Consider the following 13,803-nt stretch of genomic DNA (forward strand, 5'->3'; position numbering starts at 1 on the left):
ACTGCCTGTAGGCTGGATATTTTATATTGACGCTTTGCTTGGGCAGTGAGCTACCCTGAACGAGCAGAGCTTATATCGGAAAGACTTGCATTATTCAATGTTTAATAAATGGTTAAACATATTTCTACATGGTGCTTTCTTTCTGAAATGAACTATCTGAGGAATGTTTTATCAATGGCATCAAAAGTCATTCTATGTTTACAATGAAGGTTTACATTGGTATGTCTCACTAAGGCTGTCGTTGGAGATCCAAACGCATCACTGAATTTACGTAAACAATACATTTATGAGTGTCTATGGCTGATTTCTAGGTCATCTGAAAATAACAATTGATTACAATGACCAATAGAAGCTTAAAAAAAGAAACACTACCATTCACTTCAAATGAATAAATACATAGGTCTAGCTATACCATTAGAATAACAATTATGGATTTAACAATGTCTAAGATAATTCATGCTAATTCATGTGACCCTATTGAGACTTTCAATTAGACAAACTATAGATAACAAAGCTCTGCATAGCAATTGAAAGGGAAAATACACATCTGAGCCATTTTGTTGTTGATGTTCACATGCTTATCAGTACAGACCAAAGTGTACATTCTGACCAAGGGCAAGAGCATGGACGAATCTCAGCGGAAGGATATTGCAGGCTCACAGGCCTCCAAGCTCCATAGAATAGAATCAAAGATTTGTATACCCTTTAAAACAGGATTTCTTACTGCACTATCCAATAACACAGCATATTGTATTGGTATGACTTTGAGAGACTAAGTTCTTAGGATAAGACTAATGATGATCAAATTCCAACAAATACCAACTCACATTTCTTAGCTGAACTTGTATTTCTCTACACACAATCCATATATCACCACTAGATGGGGACATCAACCAGCAACAGCTGTAGATAGGGCCTATCCATACCTGGCCACTGCTCTTTTATTGAAGCCAAAAAAAAACATAGTCACAAACACTCACAAAAGAGTGCAGTAAACACAGTGAAGTCATCCCACCTTTACAGGGAAGTAGTCCCTCATGTAGTCCCAGACACGTAGATTGGAGAGGAAGTGAACCCTGTTGCCCCCCTTGGATGGTGTTTCCCAGTCGATGAACCACCAGCAGGCGTACAGCACGCTGATCAGCCAGAACCGAGTGAACATCAACACAAAGAACAGCACGATGCAGCTTGGAGCTGGAGGAAGACATCCAATACACACAGACAGACACACACACACACACACAGACAGACATGTGATGGGCACTACACTATTAGGTTGCATCTCTTAACCTGCTGACATACTGAGCAGCAGTGAGCAGGAGAGGGACAGGGATAGAGAGATAGAAAGGGGTAGAGAGAGAGATCTAAGCAAACCCGAGAAGTGTACTACAACTCAAGCCATGAGTTTTTCCTGACCATGTGACCTGAACAGATTGACCAATAACTAGGACCCAGAGTTTTTCCTTGTCAGGTCATGTGGTCATAAAAAACGAATACCAGGACGTGTGTTTCTTCTTGTCCACTAGGTACCACTGATGCACAGTATCCAATCCATCTCAAAAATAATAAAAAGTGTGGAAGGCCTAATGGACAAATCTATTGAAACACACATGGAGTCTCTCCACTGTCCAACACATGTTATGTAAGAGTTACTTAAGAGTTGGATAAGGGAATTTCTTCTGTATGCATGTATTTGTGTAAGCATAGTTCCTTGCTCTGTTTCAGGCACAACTCCATGGGCACATGGAAGTCAGCCAGCAGTGGAAACTCTCAAAGAATTCCATTTCAACTTCTCCACACCGAGCAACCCGTTAAGCAAACAGAACTGGACACAAGGCTCCCCACTTGTTAAGAAATGAGGAAGAAAGGCTAGCTAACACAGCTGCACAGCACACACAGACAGCCCAGGACAGAGCAGAACAGTGGCAGACTCACCCAGGCCCAGAAAGGAGAAGACCCACTGTAGCACCGAGGCCGTCTGCAGTCTTCTGCTTAGGGGCAGGTCGGTAGGGGCAAACTGGATATTCATGGTGGGGACTGAAGAGGCTGGCAGTGCAGGCAGACAGGAGGCTTATGTCTGGGACACCCGGGAGAGGAGAAGAGTGAGTGAAGTGGGTCCAAAGTCTGCCTTTCTCCCTCTCTATCCACAGTCAACTGACATTTGACCGTCTTATCTCTGCAATCCTTTAATGCATGAATTAATTATTCAACCCATTTCTCTATCTTCAAGACCTTTGACCTTGCTGGTACTGGGCCAGCTAACAATTGTAGTTGCAAGAACATTTGTATTGTTACTGTTGCTGAGCCAAACAAGGTCCTGATTGGTGAACCACTGATCCATGCAATGTGCTTCGTATGTTGGCAAGGTTAGGGATACTCACACACAGTATTTTGACATGCATGATTACATTGTGCATGTATACATAAATTATTATTCAACATTTCCACACATGTGATTTGAACTCCCAACCTCCTGGTTTATGGTACTCCGATCTTCCTGCTAACCACCATGTCCGTGTCAGGTACCAGTTAATCCAAATATTATCTCGTCATTTGTATTTGTATTTATTATGTATCCCGTTAGCTGCCAAGGCAGCAGCTCTTCCTGGGGTACAGCCAAATTAAGGAAGTTTATACAATTTTAATAACATTACAATACATTCACAGATTTCCAAACACACTGTGTGCCTTCAGGCCCCGACTCCACCACATATCTACAGCACAAAATCCATGTGTACGTTGTTAGGTTCTAATTTTCAGAATAAATAACTCACGGACACTAGAGAAGCTTAACCAAGTTTAATTCTTCTAAAAAGGTCGATACAGCTGGATTCAGACAAAATTCATTTTCACACAAGCACTGATATTTAACCGTTTCTCATAGGCTGAGTCTCCTCCTACCCATCTGTACAAGCATTGTTCTTTACTGCTAGGCAGGACACTAGTGATACAGGCCATAAACTTCTATTTCTCCCTTAAGGTGACCTGACCTGACCTCAACCCCCCTTCATCACTAATCCATGGCTCTTTCCCCTTATCAGTGCCTGCCACATGTAATCACTTCCCTGCACTCAACACATTCCAAGCTTAGTTGCACCCACTATATAGCTTCCTCCTATAACCCTTAACTTCTGGTGTAGACCCTCTAAACCTTACCACTCCATCAGTGACATGAATAAGTATATTTCATATTCTCAAAACCCTCCTCTTGAACAATAGCTTCCTACTGTTCAACTTACATAAACTTGGAAATTACTTATAAATAGACAAACAATGATAATAAAACATGAATTAAAAAACAAAAAAAATATTATAAATGAACAAACAATGATGACAAAACATTCACCGTGAGGTTTACCAACTCAGAAATGTATGGCCTCTGTTCTATGATCACACCATACACAATTTTATTTCCATCTCTCATCACACAACAAAATGCCATTCCAGCTGCATCTGCTGGCTTGCTTCATGTCAGCTGGAGCGGCTTTTAGTTTCTCCACTTTCTCCTTCTAGTCCCTGTGAGTGATATCATAAGACTTGTAAAGCAACAAAAAGACACACAAAACATAACAGTATTAATAATGTGATAAGATATGCACAAATATATATTCAAGTCTGAGACCATGACAATTCCCACTCTCTCTTCACCTGACTCTATGCATCCAGGATACTTTTCTGCTGGATTCCACTCAAATGAAAGTCCTAAAAAGCCTCCTCATGCTTTCGCCCAGTCTTCCCCTTTCGGCCCCAGGTTCCGAGAGGTGTTCCCAAGTCATGTCATTTTCACTTTGTTCCTCATCTCCTCCGTTGCCACAACCCTACATCCTCTTGAGGTAACTCAGCACTGTATATGCTTTCACATCAATGCCTTCAACATTTTGTTTAGAGTACAATCATCCCAACATCTATCCTCTTTCATATGATGCATTAACCAATAAAGCAGCTAACTCCAACCCAACTATGATGTTTAACGTAGCTCCCAGACCCCACCCATCTGCATGTCTTACAGTGGAATTTAGTTTCTCTCTTTCGCTCTGTTTCCTCTGTCATGGAGTCTTCAAGCTCACCCATTATGCAGCTGGACCTTGCTTCGCATGAGAACTATGCACCCACCTAGGAGAGACATGACAATCTTTACCGCTACAGGTGCTGTAAGGAGTACTGTGTGTGGACCAAAACAACACTGTCCCAACACCCCCGCCTGGTGTATCTTGATGTACACTCAATCTCCAGAATTCAGCCCATACCCTTGGTTATCTCTGGTTTCACCTGAGGATATATACACTGCAACACATGAGTCATTTCCTGACAACACTCTCCTGTTATGGCAAGATCACTAATTTGTGACATTTGAATAACAGCCTCCCCTGTACTCCCATTTGTCTCCCAGTTACCAGTTACCAATCCATGTAGCACGAGTCCTTATAAACTGATATCCCAATAATGCTACTAAAGTAACCCCTGCTACTACTAACATGGCCCATGCCTATAGCCTTCTTCAATTACGGTCCCTACAGCGACTACCGTGAGAATAACTCCTGCATGTAATCTGTCAAGTGTTCGCCGGCTGTTAGAAAATGGGAAAGAGATTAATGAGTTGGAAGAATATCCAACCTAACAAAATTCTGAGTCACAGGTTTCTTGAAAGTTTACCATAGTGTCTGAAATTCCACCACTATCTCTTCTACTCTCAGCATGTGTCACGATCGTCTTGATAAGAGAGAGTGGACCAAGGCGCAGCGTGATATGAATACATCTTCTTTTTATTAGACGAAGACGTAACACGAAACAAACACTATACAAACTAACAAAACAACAAACGACCGTGAAGCTACAAACGCAAGTGCACACACAACCTACTTACGTTCAACATAGACATAGACAATTACCCACAAACACATGATGCCCATGGCTGCCTTAAATATGGCTCCCAATTAGAGACAATAAACCACAGCTGTCTCTAATTGAGAACCAATCTAGGCAGCCATCGACATACAAACACCTAGACAAGACATTTCCCCATAAACCTACAAACCCCTAGACAACCCAAAACACATACTTCCCCATGTCACACCCTGACCTAACTAAAATAATAATGAAAACAAAGATAACTAAGGCCAGGGTGTGACAGCATGATCTGGGTATGTGTAATGTTCCATTTAACTTCATTAAATCCCTATATTGTGGACAGTTAGGTCATAGGATAGGGAGGACAGCTATCTCCTGTAACAATATACAGTCTCTGGGAATGATACTCCACCATCACCACAACCTTAATTTATGAGCCCCCACAGATCTTCATTGCAGTCACGTTCCATCCCACTTAACAGCCCTATGTAAACATTCTGTCTCAAACACCTCGCCTCCTGCTACAGATACATTTGCACATATATCATCCCATCTAACCCATTACATACTAGTCATTACTCCTAATGCACTTCTTCAGTTATAAATATACTAAAACATTCTCAAATGAATTAGTCAATACACATCAGTCCCTCCTCTGGAACAATTATGTTCCACGAAACCTAAAAACATATTGACTTGAAAAGGAAAGAGAAAAAAAGTATGTGTTTAATAACTTCACACCACCCATTGATGCAACCAACATAATTCTGATTACATGGTAAAACAAAAGAGAACAAAAAAAAAACTTAATGGTTTACCCAAGCTATCATCCAGTGACTTCTCTAACAAACAACCTCCCTGTCAGACCCCTCACTGTTCTGTAGCAACTCTCTCTCGCTGTATTCAAATCATAACTAAAACATTTAATAAATTATCCAACCCAAATTTAGAATGACAGTCCTTCGTGCTTACTTTGAGTCTAGGACTTGAATTCCAGCTTCTAAATTTATCACACATCATCCCTGTTAGAACATACATTTATAAACAAAACCTTTTATTGCTGCGAATAACTCCCCATTACAGGCCCCCTTTGTCCCTGTTTTCCTGTCACGCGTGGCCTGGTAATGAAAGATCAGTATCTTAATGCATCCTTAGTCTAAATTGTTCGCAGTGTGTAGCAAAGGTGGGCTTGAGACAAGTAAGTCTTAAGTCTAAGCACTCAAGTTCCAAGTCAAGTCTCAAGTCAAGACCGACAAGTCTCAAGTCTCAAGTCCTAAACTTTGAGTTTTGAGTCCTAAACAAGTCATAATGTGCTCTTCACCAAATGTAATACCATTTCATATTTTTAACAAGAGTAATAGTTAGTATAATACATTTACGCAAATCATGAATGCTTTTAAAAATATATATATGTATTACTTTCCAAATAAACGTTATATTTCCATGGAAATACATGGGTAGCCATGAGAAAAATTATTACATTAACCTTTTCTTCATAACATTATCTCTACAACAAATGTCAAAGAGCATAACCTCTCTGCGCTACGGATCCCTTTAGCGGGATCATTTTCCTAAACAACCGCTGAATTGCAGGACGCAAAATATTACAAAAAATATTTATAATCATGCAATCACAAGTGAAATATACCAAAACACAGTTTAGCTTGTTGTTAATCCACCTATCGTGTCAGATTTTGAAAATATGCTTTACAGTGAAAGCAATCCAAGCTTTTTTTTTTTTTTTTTTTCTTTTTTTTAATCCCATTTTCTCCCCAATTTTCGTGATATCCAATCGCTAGTAATTACTATCTTGTCTCATCGCTACAACTCCCGTACGGGCTCGGGAGAGACGAAGGTCGAAAGCCATGCGTCCTCCGAAGCACAACCCAACCAAGCCGCACTGCTTCTTAACACAGCGCGCCTCCAACCCGGAAGCCAGCCGCACCAATGTGTCGGAGGAAACACCGTGTACCTGGCCCCCTTGGTTAGCGCGCACTGCGCCCGGCCCGCCACAGGAGTCGCTGGAGCGCAATGAGACAAGGATATCCCTACCGGCCAAACCCTCCCTAAACCGGACGACGCTATGCCAATTGTGCGTCGCCCCACGGACCTCCCGGTCGCGGCCGGCTGCGACAGAGCCTGGGCGCGAACCCAGAGACTCTGGTGGCGCAGCTAGCACTGCAATGCAGTGCCCTAGACCACTGCGCCACCTGCAATCCAAGCTTTTGTGAGTGTATCAATCAATGCTAGAACAGCTAGCCCCAAATTAGCATGGTCACGAAAGTCAGAAAAGCAATAAAATTAATCGCTCCCAGTTACACAATAAATGTTCTTTTTGTTCGATAAATATTACTTTTATAACAAAAAAACGCCATTTGGGTTGTGCGATATGTTCAGAAAACCACAGCCTCGTTCCGGTCCTGAAAGGCAGAAGAACATTCCCAAACGTATCAGATTCAAAAATATTACAAAAAATATTTATAATCATGCAATCACAAGTGAAATATACCAAAACACAGTTTAGCTTGTTGTTAATCCACCTATCGTGTCAGATTTTGAAAATATGCTTTACAGCGAAAGCAATCCAAGCTTTTGTGAGTGTATCAATCAATGCTAGAACAGCTAGCCCCAAATTAGCATGGTCACGAAAGTCAGAAAAACAATCAAATGAATCGCTTACCTTTGATAATCTTCGGATGTTTGCACTCACGAGACTCCCAGTTACACAACAAATGTTATTTTTGTTCGATAAATATTACTTTTATAACAAAAAAACGCCATTTGGGTTGCGCGTTATGTTCAGAAAACTACAGCCTTGTTCCGTTCGACGAAAATTCCAAAAGGTATCCGTAATGTTCGTAGAAACATGTCAAATGTTTTTTATAATCAATCCTCAGGTTGTTTTTAACTTCTCTGGGATAGGTGGGACGGTAGCGTCCCACTTGGCCAAAATCCAGAAAAAATGTAGCGTGCCAAATTCAAATATATTACTATAAAAATCAATCATTCATGAAATCACACATGAAAGACACCTAATTAAAGCTACACATGTTGTGAATCCAGCCAACATGTCTGATTTCAAAAATAATTTACGGGGAAAGCACACCAAACAATTATGTTAGCTCAGTACATAGCCACAGAAAAACACAGCCATTTTCCCAGCAAAAGATAGTAGTCACAAAAAGCAGAAATAGAGATAAAATTAATCACTAACCTTTTATGATCTTCATTACATTTACATTTAAGTCATTTAGCAGACACTCTTATCCAGAGCGACTTACAAATTGGAAAGTTCATACATATTCATCCTGGTCCCCCCGTGGGGAATGAACCCACAACCCTGGCGTTGCAAGCGCCATGCTCTACCAACTGAGCCACACGGGACCACATGTCCTATGAGATGACACTCATAGGACATCATGTTACACAATACATTTATGTTTTGTTCGATAATGTGCATATTTATATCCACAAATCTCGGTTTACATTGGCGCCATGTTCAGAAATGCCTCCAAAATAGCCGGAGTAATTGCAGAGAGCCACGTCAAATAACAGAAATACTCATCATAAACTTTGATGAAAGATACATGTTTTACACAGAATTAAAGATACACTTGTTCTTAATGCAACCGCTGTGTCAGATTTAAAAAAAACTTTACGTAAAAAGCACACCATGCAATAATCTGAGACGGCGCTCAGATTTAACAACATTTCTCCGACATGTTGGAGTCAACAGAAATACGAAATTACATCATAAATATTCCCTTACCTTTGATTATCTTCATCAGAATGCACTGCCAGGAATCCTAGTTCCACAATAAATCGTTGTTTTGTTCGATAATGTCCATTACTTATGTCCAATTAGCTACTTTTGCTAGCATGTTTAGTACACGTGTCCAAACGCTCGTGCAGATGCAGGCAAACGTCGGACAAAAACTTAAAAAAGTTATATTACAAGTCGAATAAACTGGTCAAACTTAGTAGAGAATCAATCTTCAGGATGTTGTTATCAGATATATCCAATAACATAATTTCCATCAATTTCCATTATTAAAGTGGCTGGAGTTGAGTCAGTATGTTGGCAGCGGCCACTAAATGTTAGTGGTGGCTGTTTAACAGTCTGATGGCCTTGAGATAGAAGCTGTTTTTCAGTCTCTCGGTCCCTGCTTTGATGCACCTGTACTGACTTCTCCTTCTGGATGATAGCGGGGTGAACAGGCAGTGGCTCGGGTGGTTGTTGTCCTTGATGATCTTTATGGCCTTCCTGTGACATCGGGTGGTGTAGGTGTCCTGGAGGGCAGGTAGTTTGCCCCCGGTGATGCGTTGTGCAGACCTCACTACCCTCTGGAGAGTCTTACGGTTGTGGGCGGAGCAGTTGCCGTACCAGGCGGTGATACAGCCCGACAGGATGCTCTCGATTGTGCATCTGTAGAAGTTTGTGAGTGCTTTTGGTGACAAGCCGAATTTCTTCAGCCTCCTGAGGTTGAAGAGGCGCTGCTGCGCCTTCTTCACAACGCTGTCTGTGTGGGTGGACCAATTCAGTTTGTCCGTGATGTGTACACCGAGGAACTTAAAACTTTCCACCTTCTCCACTACTGTCCCGTCGATGTGGCTAGGGGGGTGCTCCCTCTGCTGTTTCCTGAAGTCCACGATCATCTCCTTTGTTTTGTTGACGTTGAGTGTGAGGTTATTTTCCTGACACCACACTCCGAGGGCCCTCACCTCCTCCCTGTAGGCCGTCTCGTCGTTGTTGGTAATCAAGCCTACCACTGTAGTGTCGTCCGCAAACTTGATGATTGAGTTGGAGGCGTGCATGGCCACGCAGTCGTGGGCCGACAGGGAGTACAGGAGAGGGCTCAGAACGCACCCTTGTGGGGCCCCAGTGTTGAGGATCAGCGGGGTGGAGATGTTGTTACCTACCCTCACCACCTGGGGGCGGCCCGTCAGGAAGTCCAGGACCCAGTTGCACAGGGCGGGGTCGAGACCCAGGGTCTCGAGCTTGATGACGAGTTTGGAGGGTAATATGGTGTTAAATGCTGAGCTGTAGTCGATGAACAGCATTCTCACATAGGTATTCCTCTTGTCCAGATGGGTTAGGGCAGTGTGCAGTGTGGTTGCGATTGCGTCGTCTGTGGACCTATTGGGTCGGTAAGCAAATTGGAGTGGGTCTAGGGTGTCAGGTAGGGTGGATGTGATATGGTCCTTGACTAGTCTCTCAAAGCACTTCATGATGACGGAAGTGAGTGCTACGGGGCGGTAGTCGTTTAGCTCAGTTACCTTAGCTTTCTTGGGAACAGGAACAATGGTGGCCCTCTTGAAGCATGTGGGAACAGCAGACTGGGATAAGGATTGATTGAATATGTCCTTAAACACACCAGCCAGCTGGTCTGCGCATGCTCTGAGGACGCGGCTGGGAATGCCATCTGGGCCTGCAGCCTTGCGAGGGTTAACATGTTTAAATGTTTTACTCACCTCGGCTGCAGTGAAGGAGAGCCCGCAGGTTTTGGTAGCGGGCCGTGTCAGTGGCACTGTATTGTCCTCAAAGCGAGCAAAAAAGTTATTTAGTCTGTCTGGGAGCAAGACATCCTGGTCCGCGACGGGGCTGGTTTTCTTTTTGTAATCCGTGATTGACTGTAGACCCTGCCACATACCTCTTGTGTCTGAGCTGTTGAATTGCGACTCTACTTTGTCTCTATACTGGCACTTAGCTTGTTTGATTGCCTTGCGGAAGGAATAGCTACACTGTTTGTATTCGGTCATGTTTCCGGTCACCTTGCCCTGGTTAAAAGCAGTGGTTCGCGCTTTCAGTTTCACGCGAATGCTGCCATCAATCCATGGTTTCTGGTTTGGGAATGTTTTAATCGTTGCTGTGGGTACGACATCGTCAATGCACTTTCTAATGAACTCGCTCACCGAATCAGCGTATTCGTCAATGTTGTTGTTGGACGCAATGCGAACATATTCCAATCCACGTGATCGAAGCAGTCTTGAAGCGTGGAATCAGATTGGTCGGACCAGTGTTGAACAGACCTGAGCGCGGGAGCTTGCCGTTTTAGTTTCTGTTTGTAGGCTGGAAGCAACAAAATTGAGTCGTGGTCAGCTTTTCCGAAAGGAGGGCGGGGGAGGGCCTTATATGCGTCGCGGAAGTTAGTATAACAATGATCCGAGGTTTTACCAGCCCTGGTAGCACAATCGATATGCTGATAGAATTTAGGGAGTCTTGTTTTCAGATTAGCCTTGTTAAAATCCCCAGCTACGATGAATGCAGCCTCAGGGTGTGTGGTTTCCAGTTTACATAAAGTCAGAAAATGTTCGTTCAGGACCATCGATGTGTCTGCTTGGGGGGGAATATATACGGCTGTGATTATAATCGAAGAGAATTCCCTTGGTAGATAATGCGGTCGACATTTGATTGTGAGGAATTCTAAATCAGGTGAACAGAATGACTTGAGTTCCTGTATGTTGTTATGATCACACCACGTCTCGTTAATCATAAGGCATACACCCCCGCCCCTCTTCTTACCAGAAAGATGTTTGTTTCTGTCGGCGCGATGCATGAAGAAAAACCAGCTGGCTGCACCGACTCCGTTAGCGTCTCTCGAGTGAGCCATGGTTACGTGAAGCAAAGAACGTTACAGCCTCTGATGTCTCTCTGGAATGTTACCCTTGTTCAGATTTCATCAACCTTGTTGTCAAGAGACTGGACATTGGCGAGTAGTATGCTAGGGAGTAGAGCGCGATGTGCCCGTCTCCGAAGCCTGACCAGAAGACCGCTTCGTTTGCCCCTTTTACGGCGTTGTTGTTTAGGGTCGCCGGCTGGGATCAGATCCATTGTACTGGGTGGAAGGCAAAATACAGGATCCGCTTCGGGAGAGTCATATTCCTGGTTGTAATGATGGTGAGTTGACGTTGCTCTTATATTCAGTAGTTCCTCCCGACTGTATGTAATGAAACCTAAGATTACCTGGGGTACCAATGTAAGAAATAACACATAAAAAAATAAAATACTGCATTGTTTCCGAGGAACGCGAAGCGAGGCGGCCATCTCTGTCGGCGCCGGAAGTAGTGCGTATGTTATCATGTGTGTCTGTGCCTATGTTTGTGTTGCCTCACAGTCCCGCTGGTACATATGGTGGATTTTTATCTGTTTTTTTAATCTAAAGTGTCAGAGGAAGGCCCAAAAAAATTGTCAAAGACTCCAGTCACCCAAGTCATAGACTGTTCTCTCTGCTACTGCAGGCTCAGCGGTACCCGAGTGCCAAGTCTAGGTCCAAAAGGCACCTTAACAGCTTCTACCCTCAAGTCATAAGACTGCTGAACAATTAATCAAATGGCCACCCGAACTACTTACATTGACATTTGTTTTTACACTGCGCTACTTGCTGTTTATTATCTATGCATAGTCACCTTACCCCTACTTACATGTACAAATTACCTCCACTAACCTGTACCCTCACACATTGACTCGGTACCGGTACCCCCTGTATATAGCCTCATTATTGTTATTTTATTGTGTTACTAAATAAAATAAAGTACAAAACTTATATTAAAAGTAAATATCTCTATTTTCTTAAAACTGAATTGTTGGTTAAGGGCTTGCAAGTAAGTACTTCACAGTAAGGTTGTATTCCTGTTGTACTCAGCGCATGCGACAAATAAAATTGTATTTGATTTGATTTCATATAATAGACAGCCAAGTGGTAAATTGCATTTTGTTCTAAAGAAAGTACAACGCCTTTTGCTAATGCACTTCACAACCAAAATTATTCTACTAGTTCTGTCTTCTTGGCTGGGGAATTAGCCCAGTGCCACTCGGGAGCCCGAGTGGCACTGACATTTTTTCAGCAAGTACACCACATCAGATTTTACAATACAACAATAGTATGGATAAGAATACTATCCCAAAACAGATGGATGGAAATAAAAATAAAAAAATCAAGAAAAAAACCAAATTCAAAATATACAAGCATTTGTTATCGGAGTTGATTTTCAACAGTGACATACTGTCTAGTAGCTATAGTTTTAAAATAGCTAAGCAATATCAAAACAATTCCATATTGTTTTACAAAAATGTTTTTTTCAGTTTTGGTAATATTGAAACTAAAACTAACAGGATTAAACTAATATTAGCTGACTGATAAATATAACGCTAAAGCTATTAGCATATTACTTTACTTACTTTAAATTTCCAACTCAGGGTGAAATTAAGTATAATCAATGAAATGGAAACATTGGCACACCACAGGAAGCAGCTGGCACAGTACACCTATTGAATGGGAGCTAATTTCTCCCCTGAAGACTTTGAACCCATATTAAAGGGATACTTCGGGATTTTGGCAATGAAGCCCTTTATCTATTTCCCCAGAGTCAGATCAACTCATGGATACCATGTTTAAATTGAGTGTTAATTATTTTAACACTCAATTTGTCTCAGAACTGCATGTGAGGGGACATTCCTACGTAGCCTGGTCTCATAGACTAGACATAACATAGTAAATGTAAATCCGGGGTCACAAATTAGTATGATATGTTACATTTGGTGTGGTTACATAAGACAGACGGTTACGTTAAGGCTTAAGGCAAAACCAAAAGTAGGGTTGTTGGTCAGGATGGGTGGGAGTATAACCTAAAGGTTGAGAGATCGAATCTCATCATGGACAACTTTAGCATTTTAGCGACTTTTCAACTAATTAGCATGTTAGCTAACCCTTCCCCTAACCTTTTTAGTTAATCATTCCCCTAACCTTAACCTTTAACCCATAAGAGTCTAAACCCTGTCTAAACCGAGGGGGGGGGGGGGGGGGGGGGGGGTTAAGAAGGTCATACCACGTATCATTTTGCTATTTGCTTTTGAATTTTAAGAACCCTTGAAGTATCAAAAAATAAATAAAAAATATATTTGATGAACATTTTTATTCGGCCTTCTTAACTACTATTAGACCATTAGACCATACA

General features: G+C 42.2%; 1 protein-coding gene across 1 annotated transcript in view; it reads right to left on the reverse strand.

Moving 5' to 3' along the window:
* The window catches only part of LOC139537442 (2-acylglycerol O-acyltransferase 2-A-like), a 31,903-nt gene extending 29,835 nt beyond the window's left edge, over positions 1-2,068 (reverse strand). The window contains exons 1-2 of the mRNA XM_071338727.1: positions 1,936-2,068; positions 1,016-1,194 (exon numbers count right to left, since the gene is read on the reverse strand). Of these exons, the coding sequence (XP_071194828.1) occupies positions 1,016-1,194; positions 1,936-2,029 (273 nt within the window). The 5' untranslated portion in view covers positions 2,030-2,068. The remainder of the gene's footprint in view (positions 1-1,015; positions 1,195-1,935) is intronic.
* Positions 2,069-13,803: the final 11,735 nt, after the last annotated feature.

The sequence above is a fragment of the Salvelinus alpinus genome, chromosome 13 (assembly GCF_045679555.1).
Source record: "Salvelinus alpinus chromosome 13, SLU_Salpinus.1, whole genome shotgun sequence".
NCBI classification, from domain to species: Eukaryota; Metazoa; Chordata; class Actinopteri; order Salmoniformes; family Salmonidae; genus Salvelinus; species Salvelinus alpinus.